Here is a 16,684-nt window from a genome sequence, read left to right on the forward strand (position 1 = left end):
TTTTTGGAATTTATTATATTTCTAAGTAGCTCTAGATCTGTTACATTTAAAATGAAGTATGTTAATTTTGAAAAGTTTTTCCTCTCTATTTATTTTTCTGTTCGACCGGCTGACATATATATTGTACATATCGTGTCCCTCATATGTACCATATATATTGATAGCCGTTTTGAGCAAAAATTTATATTAAAACTTAAACAAGTGTGCTGAAAGAAATTCTTTTATTCATTTGTCCAGTACTTTCAGTTGAATTTTTTTTTACAATGATGGTATATATCTAAATGAAAAATATAATTTAAATTTATAAGATGCTTAAAACTGATTTCGGTATGTTTTTATGAAATTGCACGAAACGTCTTAACATGTCCAGATAACGCGTACGTCACTGCGTGCTTATTATAACGAACAAAATAACATTCACCATGTTCCATGAGCACTGTCCTTTGATCCGCCTATGCAAAAAATATGCATTTGTGTTACAGCGACTTTAAAACATTTATAGTATTTGTCCATTCAACTTTAATTTTCCCCCGAAAAAATCTGTTATAAAAACTATATCAGACTTTCTGTGAAAGTTACAAATAAAACGGAAACAAAAACTTGCACCTATCAAGTTGCATAACAAAAGCACGTGGTCCTACTTTTTGTAGCGGACGCGCCCAACAATGGTTGCACCCTTTGCCCAATCACACCCAAGCTAAAATCTGCGACAAAGAACAAATATAAATTGGATTATCCGTTTATTGTTCTATCCATGTATTAAGCATAACTACACTTTAATTATTTAAAGCTGATAAAACAGTATAAAGCATAACCTAAATACTGACAGAACTATAATTTTTTTTCGTAAATATTGAATGTCCGACATTTTGGAGCTATCGGGCTGTTCCGTCATGCCGCTCGTTAAAAATCGTGGCCATTCGCATAACAAAAGAAAACCAACCAATTAAAAACACGCACTGGGTGGCTTTCGACCAATCATCTTCCTCGTTACAATCAGTTGGTAGTTTTTACCAATATGGCGGGTGAGTCCACCTCACATTATAATTATTTGCCCTGGAAGAGATACCATGCGTATAGTCTTAGTAACATTATATTGTCATTTCAGATATTGAATTTTACTCGGACCCAGGCAATGATGGTCCTGATGATGGTAAGTTTAATCCAAACAACTCTGAGTTTTTGTATTTGTGATTATTTAGTGCTGCGGAGAAGAAAACGTCCCGAAGTCTGTGATTTGTATTCTTTCGCGCCGTTATTCGTAAATTATAATCAAGATAAACAATGAACAACCTTTTCATGTTTCGTATTTTGTTTTTGTGAATGTTTTGAATGATGTATATGTATATTTGTTTACGTGTTTTCATGAAACACGTGCATGTGGGTTAAAATTCAAACATGACGCCGAATTTTCCCGAGAATTTGATGCCATGATGGTTAGGTCACATGACCTGGGCTTAGCTGACCTATTGAACTGTAATTATTCCCGCGCATAGGGGTTTGAATGGATGTGGTGGAACCGCCATTGCTGTTTTGGGGAGAAAAAGGAATGACCAAAGCTTAAATAGTAATTATTCCATGTGATATTGATTTTCAGCTTGATATTATAAGTCATGAATGAGTAACGAATTTGTATCATTAGCATAAATGGTAAGTAGGTCATGATTTCGCCTTTGTTTTTTTGGCTTTCCTGACACTTCGCTATTGATGGCATGCGCGCCAATTTATATATTCGGAGATATTTCGTCTTAAAAGACTATTTGTTGCTGAAAGTTTAACATTCTTCTGGAGTATAAAGTTAGTTTTTGTTATTGTTTACTTTCGTGAGTCAACGTGACAGACAAAGGCTTTGTGTGGGAAACTAGCACAAAAAAATCGATCCGCGCACATGGGATTTGTTGTCATCAAGTTTTCAGTTCAATTGTTTATAATGGTATTCAAGTGGTTAGTAAGTCGTCAAATAAGATACATGCCAGGATGTGCATTGTTAGTTTGTTTGTTTTTTTGGCTTGCAGTCAGATGTACGTAAACTTATGGTATTTTATGGTTCACATTTTGAATGATTTTTGTTTAAATTTTAAATAGGTTATGGTCTTGACGATTCTTTGGACGGTGATGATGTTTATAACTCGGACTATAAACTTACTCCACTTCAGAAGCTTGAAAAATATATGCAGAGTGAAAATGTTTACACAAGGTCAGTGTAATGCCCTGAACTTGATTTTGTGAATCCTAAAACTTTGTATCTAGAGTGCAATCTTTTTATTTTTTCAAATGTATTTTTATTAGGCAAATGGTGGCACGTGGACTTCTTGACACACTGCGGGCAGTGGAAGAGATGGAAGAAGATGTGTTTCCAGTCTTCAACGCCATGGTCAAACTTTCACAAGACTCAGGTCAGTAGAATAGTTGTTTTCTTTGTTACTTTTCTTTCTTGCATTAGGATTAATATAACAGCATTTTGAGAATATATTTTTTTAATGTTTCAGACCCCATTGTTCGCTCTGAGTTGATGGAACAGGTTCCACATTTGGCTGTGTATTGTCAAGACAATTTAGATCTCTATGACAAAGCTATATCTTCTTACCTTTTGCCTATGGTTGTGAGATACCTAAATGACCAAAATAATCAGGTAAATTTGAAATGATGCTGATTTCAAGCAATCATCACTGAAAGACTTAAAAAAGTGTGTCAATCATGTTCTCTGTAATGATAGAAGTTTTTATCCTTTAGGTTCGAAAAACAAGTCAGGCAGCACTGCTAGTTCTGATGGAACAGGAGCTTATTTGTAAAGGTAGGGAAATTTAATGAGAATTTGTTTTTGGGTCGCGTTATTTATTTTTGATCAAATAGACTTGTAAAACATTTTGGTGAGTGTAAAGTAATTCCAGAATTAAATCTAGGGCTGTTTAAAAATTTTCAAGATCTTGGTGTAAGGAAACCTAATTGGAAAATCCATAGAAATTCATTTGTTATCTGTGTCCAGAACTAATGTTGAAAGTTTTTGTTGGTTAGCTAGGAAAAGATTTTTTTTTCTACTCCCAAGATTTGATTGAAAGTTATGTAGAAATTACAGTTAAGCTTTAAACAATTGAATTTTATTTAAAATTCTAATATTAGAAAGTTTTTGAGACATGCCCTGTTGTGTTATTTGGTCATGAGAGGCCATTAATTTTATAATATTGCTACTTAATAAATTTTCTTAATTTTTTAGATACTGTTTGTAAATGTACATTTAGGGTTGGATACCGGTACACGGTACCAATACCGTACCGAATACTTGCTTTAAAGATACCGGTAAAATACCGTTTCATTTAATACCGGTACTAATAACGGTATTTCTGTATCTTTGAAACCTTTTTATACAATTAAAATGATTTTAATAAACGATTTCAGACTTGCTAAAATGGAATTGTCCGCGCATTAAAAGGATAGGCTAATTAACGAAATATGAGCTTTCCCATTCTTAGTACGATCCTTGATTCGACTGCCAATACTTATAAATCAATACATAAATTAAAAAAAAACTAAAATACAATGATAGTGTTTAATTTTATTCTGACAATAAATGTAAACTAAAAAGACAAAATAGCGCAAAAGTTTTTTTAAAATGTCCGTTCTATTTTCTGATGTTTCGTCAATTAGTGCAACCAAACAATGGCTGACAACCGGGTAAACGCGCTTGGCTGTTTAGTCTCATTTCAGTAGGAAATCAGATGATAGTGTTTGCAACAATTGCCAGTTATTTTGCCTTGGAAAAGGGGAAAACACATGGAACTTTACTAAACATTTTGAGAATCAGATTCAATTTATTTGTCTCTTAATCTTTTATTAAAAGATTGGAGCATAAACAAAGTTTGTAAACTCATATGTTATTGTAAATATATTATACTTTCTTTATAAATTATAACACTGGAAGATCAAAAACACCTTTATTGAAAAAATATAATTATCATTCTCATTTATTGAGGTCTAGTACCGTATCGTTAAAAATACCGTATCATTTCAAAAATACCGGTATGGTATCGTACCGTTTCATCCTTAACGGTATCCAACCCTATGTACATTAAGTTTTTAACTACGTATGAAGTACAAGGTTCTTGATACGTGTTTTAACTTTACAGAGGACATAGAAGAACAAGTTGTTGGAGTAATTTTAGACCTTGCTAGTCCAGATAGTTTAGATGACTACCGAACAGAGGCTGTGGCGGTAGGTACTTCTATCAGTTTGCTTTAAGTTAATATGAATTATTGACATATTAATACTAGTGTATTGCAAATAGAACCTATGGAGGTAAATTTTTCTGGGGTAAAGTGCTTGACTTGTTGTGAAAGACATGGGTAGTGAGATGTTTTAAGGGTCACCTTGCTACTCTGTCTTTTGCATGAGGTCAGGAAATTCCATCAGATGATCAGTTTGTTACTTTTTGGCTTTAGCATGTGTTATATTTAGAGATGCTTAGTTTTTGATGGTAAAGCAGATGATGAGGCGGTCAATGTGGGATGTCGTAGTGCTATTGTATTATCACAGCCAGCATTGATGAGCCAGGTCAGATGCAAACTGCTTGACGGTATACGGGACCACCAGAGGCCTGCACACTTGTTATCCTGAGATGCAGAGTTCCTGTGCTGACTAAGTGGCTGTGATGTATTCTTTGCTTATATCACAGCCTGCTTGGATCAGTACAGTGTTCTGCTTGGTCAACAGAGCCTGTTTACAAGTACCGAACCAGTGCTCCTACAGACAACAGTGAAAGACAGGTGATATATACTGAAACTTGAATGTAAAGTCACATCCTGATATGGGATAAAAGATCATTGGAACAATTGGACAAACCATACCCTGGAGGGCAGTTAGGATGCAAGACTATTTTAATATTTTTGGAAGTTTGAAAAAGTGTAGCCATCAAAGTGACTGTGAAATGTTGAATTAAGTTCATATCACAGCCAGCTTTGATGAGCTTCATGTTTCTGTCTGACACCATTTCAGTCTTTGTTAGCAGGTATAATTAAAGTGTACCAACTGTTGCAACTGAGATATAATGAATCAAGCATTAAATGTAAGGAAACAAGATATAATTGAATATTATCAGTGTGAGCATGTGCAGATGCATTAAATTTAATGACCAAGCCACACCAATGTTTTAACACTTCTGATGATTGATTGATAGCATTCAAGGATAAAAGAGGACATAATCTATAAGATGTGGGGCTCACAGAGTTGCTGTGAATTGTATAACCAACTCAGATCACAGCCAGCTTTGATGAGCTTCAAGTCTTGTTTATCACACCAGAGACATCAGACAGAATTTGAATGGTCAGTAATGCAAATCATCAAAGTTGGTGTGATGTGTTAAATTTGCTCATATCACAGCTAGCTTTGATGAGCTTGCTTTGCTGGAAGGAAAAGATGTTCTGCTATGTTCAGAGAATACCAAGATCAACAGGAATGGAGAAGAGACAAAGGGAAGTTGTTAAAGTCATGGTGATAAAGAGACAAATGGAAGTTGTCAAAGTGGTGGTGATGTGTTGTCATGTTCGTATCACAGCCAGCTTTGATGAGCTTGAATTTTGTCGCTGTCAGCAGGGGGAGGGAAACAAAGTCTGATGATTGCTCAAGGCACAAGTACAGCTTTCACATTTGTTAGACTAACAATTTATGATTTTGCATGCTTCAATGCCGAGTTGCCTTGTATTGAAGTGGTAATGTTTTAATAGCCTGTAGAACTATTATACTATTAAAATCAAGAAAGATAGAAATGGATTAAAAATTTTAATTATCTTGACCAATGTAAAACGAAAAGTTACAGGAAAGTTGACACAAAAGCTGTGTTTCGAGTTCTTTGACTGTGAATTAAAGAATTGTTAATTTTACTGGTATATGAACAACACAAATTTGCAATGTGCAACTCGGCTGAGTGCATTTAATGTGCATTTTATTTGTGATTTTTGCATGTTTGATTTTGAAACGAAGTAAAGTGCATGTCTTGATTATTGTCAATGAGTACTGATTGCATGGCTAGCATTAAAGTGGCAGTGATGTGCTGATGTACTGTCATATCACAGCCAGCTTTGATGACAGGCAAGTAATCTTCACAGCTAAATAGTCAACATTCTGAAGTAATTATTGGCAATCAGTAAATTACAACGTTTGTACCAAATGCTCATAAACATTATATTTAGCTTAGATGGACATTAAATTCATTTTCAAGAGTTCTCTTTCCTTTTCACAGCTCATGAGCAAAATGGCCCCTCTTCTTGGAAAAGATATGACTGAGCGCTTGTTCTTGCTTCGTTTTTGTGAGATGTGTACAGATCCTTTGTTTCATGTGAGAAAGGTAATACAGCCTCTTCTTCTGTCAAAATTTGTAATATTTGAAATGCTATAGATTTCTAAAATGCAATTAAAAATAGTTGAGATCTAATCAAAAGATTTATCATAGGTGTGTGCTGCAAACTTTGGTGATATGTGTAAAGTTGTAGGACAGGACAACACAGAACAGCATTTGGTAAGCTTTGAATTCACTCAAAAGTCTTGGAAATGCTTTTCGAAAACAATGTGTAAGGCCTAACAAAAAAAAAAGTTTGTTTCCACTTTCATGCTGAAAAAAAGTAGGGTCGGTCGGTCAGAAATTTTTTTTTATTTTTTCAATTTTTTTTTGTTCCTTTAATATTGCAGTATCCATACATGCTGGGGGGGGGGGGGGTAAAGGCTAGGGTCGGTCGGGAAAGGGGAAACAATTTTTTTTCTTAGGCCTAATGCTTTCATTTGAATATAAATAAAACTTTTAAATTTTTTGTTGGTCCAGTTGCCTAAATTCTACTACCTGTGTGAGGATGGGGTGTGGGGGGTGAGGAAAGCATGTGCGGAGTGTTTTATGGTGGTGTCATGTTCCTGCTCCCAGGATGTCCGGAAAGGAGAACTTGCCAATCTCTTTGTTAATCTGCTTTGTGATCTTTCTCGATGGGTAAGTCATCAGTGTACTGCGTCATTAAGTAGAAAGGAAAATTGGTTTTTTCAGTTCTTTAATGTAATGAACTTGCAAGGAAATGTTGTAGGTCCATATTTTTTAAATGAAATGTTGAAATGTCAGAGACCTGTTAAAGCAAAGCCAGTGTGTCAAAATTTTCTCTCCCTGTAACACAAATGTTGGCATGTAATTGGGAGTGCATGCCCTGCTGCACAGGTCTCTGATTGGCTTCAGTGATGCAATGAATTTTGGTAATAAAAGCCAAACCATAATAAAAGTTGCTGCATTTCCGTTTATTGTTGCCTATAAAGGATATGAAACTTCAATATACACCAGTTAAATTTTGTCCATTTCATTCTTCTAAGTATGTGACTTCGGTGATTCTTTTATTAGGTTCGTATGGCAGCTTTTCAACAGTTGGGACCATTCATATCAACTTTTGCAGATCCAGGGTTAACTGGACTGTATGTCAATGAGGAAGGCATTCTTAGTGTTCAAATGGAGCATATACAAAATATGTAAGTAGTTCGTGATTGTTCCAATAGTTATGTGTTACAATATGAATGCAATACATCAGTGTACGCTAAGATGATACTTCATTTATCGAGTACACAGAACAAGGAATTTAAGTAATCATTTGTGTATATCTACTTAAGTGAAAAGATTCGAGCTATTGGAGAAAAGTTGGAGCACGAGAGCAAACAAATCCAAGAAAGTGGACTAACAGAAGAAACTGATGAAGAGTCTAAAGAAGAATATCCCCCTGGAGGATCTGTGGAAACAAGTAATGTCTGTGATACAAACATGGACCTTAGTGAGACTGATAGAAACACTGAAATCATTGTTTCAACATGTGCAACAAACACAAAGTGTACATCGGAAGAAGAGTTGTCTCCAGAAGAAATTAGAGCTCAAGAGTATCTGGCGAAGAAAACGGCTCAGGGTCAAAAGGATTCCAAGGAGGAGAGTTCAGAAACTACAACTACCATTTCCTCAGAAGATAAAGAGACGTCATCAGGGGATGGGAGAAAGGAGGAAGGGTCCACTCCCTCACAGTCAGCTGTGGCTGAAGGGGAGGAGGCCGACAGTGGGACAATGGAGAAAGTGGAGGATAGCTGTGATAAATGTAGTGCTAGTGAGGAGGCTGGCGTTCTCAGACAAGGAGAGGAGAATGCAGAGAATATATGCACACCTCTCGAGCAAAGTACGGAAGATACCAAAGCCATTTGTGATTCTGTCGACCAGAACAAATCCAATAATCAAGAGGATAAAGAAGTGCATATACATTCTGATTTACCTATAGATGATTTCAATTCCTTTACCTTCTGGCGTGATCCTTTACCAGAAGTCAGTTTAGATTTAGAAGTTATGAGTGACAATCAAGATGTGGAACAGGGAGGAAGAGGCATGCGAAAGCCTACAGAAAATGAATGTGAAACAATCAACAGTAGCCTGTCATTGACCAATTCTATGAACACTCCAGTCAGTGCTACAAATCAGCTTTATGGAGAGTCAGGGGTTAGGATTCATACTGCAAGCATCAGCACTGTGTCCGAGGAATCGGTCAGCAATATTGGCAGTACTCATGTACTTGGTCAGAACCTGAATGAAGTCATGGATGGTGTGGTACATGGTATGTGCATCTTGCAGTTAGAGTTCAATTTATTATCTCAGAACAGTTAACATCTTCAACACTAATGGTTCAAGATCTGATAGCAGCAAAGCTTTAAACACAAACACAATGCAATATTTATTCCAGATTATGGCTTTATTGACAGTTTTTCTGAGCTGTCTGTATTGCCTCTTGCAGATATGAGTGGATCAAGTTTGGGCTACATTGACAGCGATAGCTCCCCTGATATTGCAGAAACACTGGATGAAGCCACCCTTGCCCAGATGCAGGTAAGGAAAAAAAAACCTCTCTGTAGTCGTAACCTAAAAATTGGGAAAATAATTTGAATATTGCCTTTAGTAAGCAAAATTCCTTACTTTGATATTTGACATATATTTTATGTTAGTTGTGGAATTTAGAATTTTAACTAAATTTTCGTCTAGGACATTGTTCCACAGAGTCTGTTGGAGAGTTACCTTGGTATGGTGGACCCTTCCCGGGCCCAGACTGTAGACACAGAGATCACAAAACACTGTGCCTACAATCTGCCGGCCGTAGCCTACACATTGGGCAGGAGCAACTGGAACTGCATTAAAGTTTTGTATGAAAAACTAGCCTCTGATATGCAGGTAAATTTGGAATGCTTGTCAATTGATGAGAAATTTGTTGACATCAGATGACAAATAGTAACACATCTGGTTAAATTTTTATTGTTTTTTTTAATATTTTTTTGTTTAGTGGAAAGTTCGAAGAACTCTTGCCTTTTCTATACACGAGATGGCCCTGATTCTAGGAGATGAGATAACACACAGAGATCTAGTTCCTGTTTTTGATGGATTTTTGAAGGATTTAGATGAAGTAAAAATAGGTGTTTTGAAACATTTGGCAGATTTCTTGAGGGTAAGAGATAATGTATTGAAGTACATTTAAGACAAACATATTGTTTTCTGAGGCACCTTTGAATACTGTTTGCCCTTTCCTGACCATCTAGTTGAAAAAAATAAATGGACATATATCTGAATAAAATGATAGAGTTTTGGTTATGTGTGAAATCTAGTTCAATTATAGCAGCTCTAGAAAAAAAATCCTATTTCTTCAAACTAATTATGAAAAATTGAAACCTGGTTGTGAGAAATTGTGAGAGGACAGACAGTGCTTTAAAGGTAAAAACTTGAACCAGTTGTGGTAAACTTTACCACAGGAAATGTAGTTTTAATGTCACCATTTTCTTTTCTTGCCATATTTTTATGTAAAAAAGATGATTTTTAAAATTTCAGCTCTTAAAACCAGATGTCAGAAGGCAGTACTTGACCAAACTTTCAGGCTTTCTGAACACTGACAACACTAGAAACTGGAGATTTAGACTAGAACTTGCAGAGTAAGCTCATAGAAAGTTTTGCTTAACGTTATTTTTGTACAGTGTTAGTTCCTGAATGTTAAACTAGTAACTTTGACTGTTAACAGGCAGCTGATTATGACTTCGGAGTTGTTTTCCTCAGTGGAGATCAGCCAGCACTTGCTACCTATCTGTCTGTCTCTGATGGAGGACAAAGTGGCTGAAGTCCGACTTATTGCTTACAAGCTGGTCAGTATCTTTGATGTAGACTTGATGCTTACAAGCTTGTCAATAGTTTTGATGTAGAAACAAGTCAAATCATAATCGTAGTCATAATCTAGCTTATTTCCTCTTATTGACTTGGATAATTAATCTTTATTAGTCATCATGTCAAAAATTTTTACATGGATTTAAATTTTCAATTTAAAGAAGTCTGATTTTTTTTTTCAACAAACAAGTCAACTATTTGCCATTTTATATAAAGACTCGATAACAAACTGGGGTAAATTGTAGATTAATTTTCAATACTTTTCTTTGGCCATTCAGCAATTTGAACCCAAGTTGATTAAGCTTATGTGTCTGTTATGGACACACCTTTTCAAATTTGACTTGAATCTTTTTATTTTCAGATAAGTGCTATGATCAAGAGGCTAGCAGAAGAAGATGAAAAATTAACAGAAAATCTTTTGAATGAACTGGTGTCAAAGTTTGCCAAAAGCAACAAATGGGTGGGACGACAAATGTAAGTTAATCAAAAAAGGAAAAATAGTAGGCATACTGTGATTGTGATTAGACTGTTCTACGAATAATTTAACATGACTTATTATTTTTTTTACAGCTTCGTTCAAATGTGTCTTGCGGTGCTGGAAGAGCAGTCACTTCCCTTAGATATGTTCTCCAAGCACCTGCTTCCCTGTATGCTCAACATTAGCCATGACCCTGTTCCCAATGTTAGGCTAACCTTGTCCAGAGTAATGTCTGGACAAATTATTCCTAGAGGTGAGTTTGAGAGGACTGTAACATGAGTGAACAAGGGCAAACTAAATGATTGGTCCATTTCTTGATTGAATTGAGCAGGATAGGCTTGTGAAGATAAGTTTGCCATTAAAGGATTCACTAATGATTCACTTGACACCCAGTGTTTTACTACAAAAATGCTAATTTTAATTACTAGATTGTTGTGATGATGTATGTAGAGACCTCAAACTTGAAAATATTTTTTTTATGAAAACTAAAATTAAAATGCCTGATTAAACAAATATTAAATTTTGCAGATGTTTTTACCTCAGAAAGCCATCCACAACAGAGAGAAATTTTGAGCACCTTGGAACGACTGAAGGCAGATGGTGACAGAGATGTCCGATATTTTGCCAATCCTGTGCCAGAGCATACCATGCTTGTTGATTATGAAGACGATGCCATTGAAGATATAGATATAGAAACAGTGAGTTGATTAAATTAATAGAAATTTCCAAAATCTATTTTAGCACAATCAATGCCGCCTTGTAATGCATTTTCCTTTGTTATTTTGCAGCTGCCCGTGTAAGATGGGCCGGCCTGGTTGTTAAGTGTGCGACTCAGGGACCAACAGGTGATATGCAATGTCTTCTTGTATCCTCGATATTATGGAACCTGGTTCAGCTCTCTGTGTCTGTGTGTGTGAGTGAGGACGGAAAGCGAGTATTGGATACAGACCCCAACACCAGCTACAACTTGTGATATCTATGATTATAATAACTGTCATCTTTTATGTACTCAAGTCAATAATTGTTATTTTATGAACCTTTTTAAATTTTATGTTGCCCTTATTTTATTCTAGAATGGCAATATGTTGTGCTAAAATGTTTAGTACCCCTGTTTTAAGCGAGAATGTTCCCTGTATGAAATTGGTCAAGTTATATGTATTGGGTGAAAAATTGAATGACTTATGTATATCTTTATTTATTTCTCTATTGTTATAAATTCAAAGTATTTTAATTCCCAGATTGAAGTAAAAAGCAGTTAATTAGGATCAATGGTAATACAAATGTTATTTTTTGTGCCAAATGCTGCAATAATTGGAAGCAAATCCATAGGATGGTTTCATTTCAAAGGAAGTAGTTTTGAGTGTGTGTAATTATTATTTATTTGCTGCTGAATTATTCAAAATTGATCTAAAATTCCTCACTTGAAAACTGGAATATCTTCTGAATTTTTGTTTAAACAGATTCATGGTTTACGATTGAACTGAGTTTCAATAGCTTTATTGTCTACCAAACAATAATTTAGTGCCATAGCATTAAAATGCTGGATAAACACGTTATTTAAATACCATGCTAAATGAAATCAGACCAGAATTTTCAAGACATGAATAAAGTGTGCCCCGTGTTGTACGTGGGGTGAAATGAAGAAATATCAGGCTGATATTTTTAAGAAGTTTTATATTGATGTCTATGATCTGTGATTTTGTTTATGAGATTATGCCATTAAAATTGTAATGTATGATAACGCAATGTCCTATTATTCAAGGGGCTTCTGTGCTTACCAGACTTTCCTCAAGCCTATGGGGGAGTTGCTTTTCTTCGGAGACGGTAAAAACTTAGTTTACTGCTTTCATAGGTCCAAAAAATGTATATCGCAAGGAAGACGGGGATACTAAAACTTAGTTGGTCATTGATCCGAGTGCTCTATGCGTCTAGCAGTCTCAAACACTCGAAACTTTGACAGATTTCAAATTCACTAATCGAGTGCTAAAAGTAAGCTGCTTACTAAAACTAAATACGTAACTGATTTAGGTCAAAACCGGAAGTAATCGTAAAAAGTAAACTGGGCTATAACATGTCATACTATGATCACGGTAGACAGTACTTGGATGGATTTTGATATATTCAAGCTACACGGCAGCTTTTTGAGCTCAAAATGAGAGAAAAACCCGCAGTGGTTGTTGAAATTTGCATGTAAAGATTCAGAATTTGGGAGGGGGGTATGGGGAAGACAAATACGATTGCGGGAGAAATTTGTCTCCCGCGCGGGCGATACGTTGGATGCGGGAGAACTTAGATTTTTAGGCCGTTTTGCGGGAGTCTCCCGCGCAATGTGGGAGGGTTAACAGGTATGTAAGCATGATTTTGAAAACTTTACGAATTACTTTGGGTCACAGGCAGTTGAAACAGTCAATTAAATGATGCACCTTTTAGGAGCAGTAGTTAAATGTAAAAGTTAATGAGGTGATAAAATGCGGTCGGGTTGAATCAAATCTATCGAATCTCTTCAGGATTTGATCGCCTTTTCCTTAGGTGGTATGGGACATCAGTCGATATCAAGTACGTTATAATAAACATTCTTTCAGAATTTTCCAATTTTATGATATTTAAACAAAAAGTACTTGTAGAAAATATTTAGAAAGGTAAAAAACTAAAAATCCCCAGCAGGACTCGAACTCTTGTCTCTTATCCGTAGTGAACCCTCTAACTTGCTGCGCAACGCTGTTATGTGACAATTTTTGGAAAGACTCTTTTTATAAGATTATTCTTGATTTTATTTTGATAAATAATACGTCACAACCTATGAATATTCATAAAATTTGGTTGCCATTAGCTACACGGATGGACGACCCGAGATCTACAAGGCCACCCATTGAAAAAATTGTGTATTTATTGCGCAGAAAAACGTGCGCTAGTTTTGGACGGATTAACCTTATTTATACGCAAATTCTTTGAAGGCAATTAGTACCATTAAATTAATGCAATTTACTACTGATATCATTTACTTGCCTCAGACTTTCTCCGGAACATACTACCGACCTCAGAAAATCAAGTATGTTAAAGGGACATGGTCACGATTTTGATCAAATTCTATTTTTAGCTCACCTGAGCTGAAAGCTCAAGTGAGCTATTCTGATCACATTTTGTCCGTCGTCCGTCTGTCCGTCTGTAAACTTTTTACATTTTGAACTTCTTCTCTAAAACCGCTTATCCAATTTCAACCAAATTTGGCACAAAGCATCCTTATGGGAGGGCGAATTTAAATTGCAGATATAAAAGTTTGATCTGTATTCAAAGCGGAGAAAACCTTGAAACTGTAGAAAAAGGGGGGTGCATTTTTAAAAATCTTCTTCTCAAGAACTACCGAGGCAAATTCAACCTAGTTTAGCATAAATTATCCTTATGGGAAGGAAAATATAAATTGCAAAAATTAAGTGGTAATTCTGTTTCAAATCTGAGTTATTACGAAAATAATAATAAAGGAAATGCGTGTTTCAATGAGTTTAATAGCTTCGGGTTCGGCATCCGGTAAAATGATTCCATACTTCTAAAACGAGGTTCTTTGTTTAAAGCAGCCATGACATTATACGAAAAAGGGTCGATCTGACTATGATGAATTTGCTTGCTGTGCAACAGTTCGCGTATAAAGGGAACTTTTGAAATATACAAAATATATTGGTGCCGATTTTGTGAAGTAAATTGAGGCTAAATATTTCAATGCGTTGACAGTTTTCACACATGACGTTGGTGTTAGCTTGTTCTGATTTTCGTTTCGTTCTCATTATGCTTTGTAACCTGGAAAGTATCGTCTGTATTTCGTGATTTTTACGTATCAAATCAAACAGAGACTTCGGTAAATCAAACAGTTAACTGTTTACCTGCACAAATTAAGCAAAATCGGATGTAGGGGTACTGAAATACAATTCATTCTATCGGTAATTCGGCATTATCTTTTGCGTAATGGTACATGTAGATTAATGCAATAGGTTTTGTTGAGATGCTCGGCATTTTTTCGAGTTTATTCAGTTTAAATAGAGTTTGATATCGCTGACGGAAATATGTAGCTATATACATGTATATATATGATTCATTTCGAAAAAATAAATTGTGTTCTTTATTTGTTATACATGTAGTGCATGTTTCTTGTGTTTAATTGTTTACAATTTCTATTTACTAACCATATTTGAGTGTTAAGCTTCGAATTATAAGCAAGATACAGAGATTTGCTCACAATTCTATGTACACAGATCTTAAAAACTACATGTATTATTGTACATTGTCCAGATAGTTTGTATTATGACTCCATTAAGCTGATTTTATCATACCTATTGTTCCTCAGGTGAGCGATGTGGCCCATGGGCCTCTTGTTATGTTTTTATTATTTACTATACTTTAGAAATGCATTTCGAATGATCAAATAACATTTGAGAGTCATTCGTAGAGATATAAGCAAGATACAGGGCTCACAATTCTTTGTTATGTAAACAAGGCTCGTGCCCTGTTTTTGTTTACCTAGGTTCAATATACCAGTAAAAAAATCATGTTCCAGCTTATTTGTCTATCTTTTTATTTATTTTAAGCATAGATAAAAAGGTCCTAACGTTTAACACATTCGTTTTAGGTTTAAAACTGAAATTTTTACTCCAACGTTCAAAATGTAAACAAACGCTTTGTTTACATAGCGAAGAATTTCAAGCTCTGTAACTTGCTTATAACTGAACAAATGACACTCAAATTTCAGTTGACTATTTAAAATGCCTTTCTGTAGCATCTTAGATATTAAGGTCGGAAAAATATTTTTTGACCAAATTCGTGACCATGTCCCTTTTAAGGACAAGAGCGTACAAGGCCTGACAAATCTCCCGTATCCAGGATTTTGAAATGGCATTTGAACTTAAAAAAAATCTTTACATTTGAAAGTGTGCATCAGTACCCAGGATTTTGAAATGGCATTTGAACATAAAAAAAATCTTTACATTTGAAAGTGTGCATCAGTACCCAGGATTTTGAAATGGCATTTGAACATAAGAAAAAATTTTGAATATAAAAAAATCTTTACATTTGAAAGTGCACATCAGTACCCAGGATTTTGAAATGGCATTTGAACACAAAAAAATCTTTACATTTGAAAGTGTGCATCAGTACCCAGGATTTTGAAATGGCATTTGAACATAAAAAAAATCTTTACATTTGAAAGTTTGCATCAGTACATGTACATGTATAATATAGAACTGCATTCTCTGAGAAATAAATAATATACATTAATACATGTACTTGGTACTTATATCATTTGTCTTATTTGTTGCTTTCTAAACATTACAGCATGATCTCATATCTGTGCTAGCGCAATTTTTATCTGACATTGTGAGTTCAGAACATGAACATTACGTAATTGTTCTCATTTTATAAATGGTATTAGATTTTTTTTTCATAATCCAATAAAAAAGCAAAAAAAATGTTATAGTTTATAGAAAATGAATTAAAAATAAAACGCCGCCTATAGGATTCGAATACCCTCTACATCGAGAAGGAGAGACGACGAGTCTCCGCCTATCACAGTGAGCTACGTTGACACATTAGAGTACGGATGAATAAATTTAACTTTGATAATAATTGATAAAGTAAAACATTTTTGATGAAAACTACGAATATGGCCCATTATGGGCCTAGACTCCATTTTAATAAATCTACAATAAAAATCAATATCGACTTATTGTTCAACTTAAAAGACTTGAAGGATGGAGTCGAGACCCATTTCTACCTAAATTTTGGAATTTAGAACAGTGTATGATCCAAGATTTCGGTATTAAACGCTGTGCAGATTAGTTGGGAAACCTATACCTGTCGTGTCTAAAGAATGAAAGCACAATCTTAACATCGATCGTGAAATTTATGCTAAAAACAATACATAGAAGCCAAAAATTAATATTCTAACTTAAATTGAAATTCTTTCGTCTTCATTGCTCCGAGTTGGGGATATACAACGCCTTGTACGCCCCTGTTCTTTATATCGAAAGTCGCC

At 35.1% G+C, this 16,684-nt stretch overlaps 1 protein-coding gene across 5 annotated transcripts; it reads left to right on the plus strand.

Moving 5' to 3' along the window:
• Positions 1-1,001: 1,001 nt before the first annotated feature.
• LOC128188600 (serine/threonine-protein phosphatase 4 regulatory subunit 1-like) lies at positions 1,002-12,406 on the plus strand. Of its 5 annotated transcripts, none has more exons than XM_052859751.1 (21): positions 1,002-1,025; positions 1,109-1,153; positions 2,086-2,197; positions 2,290-2,396; positions 2,490-2,632; positions 2,734-2,794; positions 4,125-4,210; positions 6,234-6,338; positions 6,444-6,509; positions 6,810-6,968; positions 7,365-7,489; positions 7,628-8,604; positions 8,731-8,873; positions 9,027-9,212; positions 9,322-9,483; positions 9,861-9,961; positions 10,048-10,168; positions 10,549-10,661; positions 10,758-10,918; positions 11,209-11,363; positions 11,454-12,406. In XM_052859751.1, the coding sequence occupies exons 1-21, from the start codon at positions 1,019-1,021 to the stop codon at positions 11,463-11,465; spliced, it is 3,147 nt and encodes a 1,048-aa protein (XP_052715711.1). In that variant the 5' UTR covers positions 1,002-1,018; the 3' UTR covers positions 11,466-12,406. The 5 variants fall into 5 exon arrangements, with proteins under 5 accessions (XP_052715711.1, XP_052715710.1, XP_052715712.1 ...); XM_052859750.1 differs by having other exon boundaries at positions 1,004-1,025; positions 11,194-11,363; XM_052859752.1 differs by having other exon boundaries at positions 1,004-1,025; positions 8,782-8,873; positions 11,194-11,363.
• The last annotated feature ends 4,278 nt before the right edge of the window (positions 12,407-16,684 follow it).

Source organism: Crassostrea angulata, chromosome 6 (genome assembly GCF_025612915.1).
Source record: "Crassostrea angulata isolate pt1a10 chromosome 6, ASM2561291v2, whole genome shotgun sequence".
NCBI classification, from domain to species: Eukaryota; Metazoa; Mollusca; class Bivalvia; order Ostreida; family Ostreidae; genus Magallana; species Magallana angulata.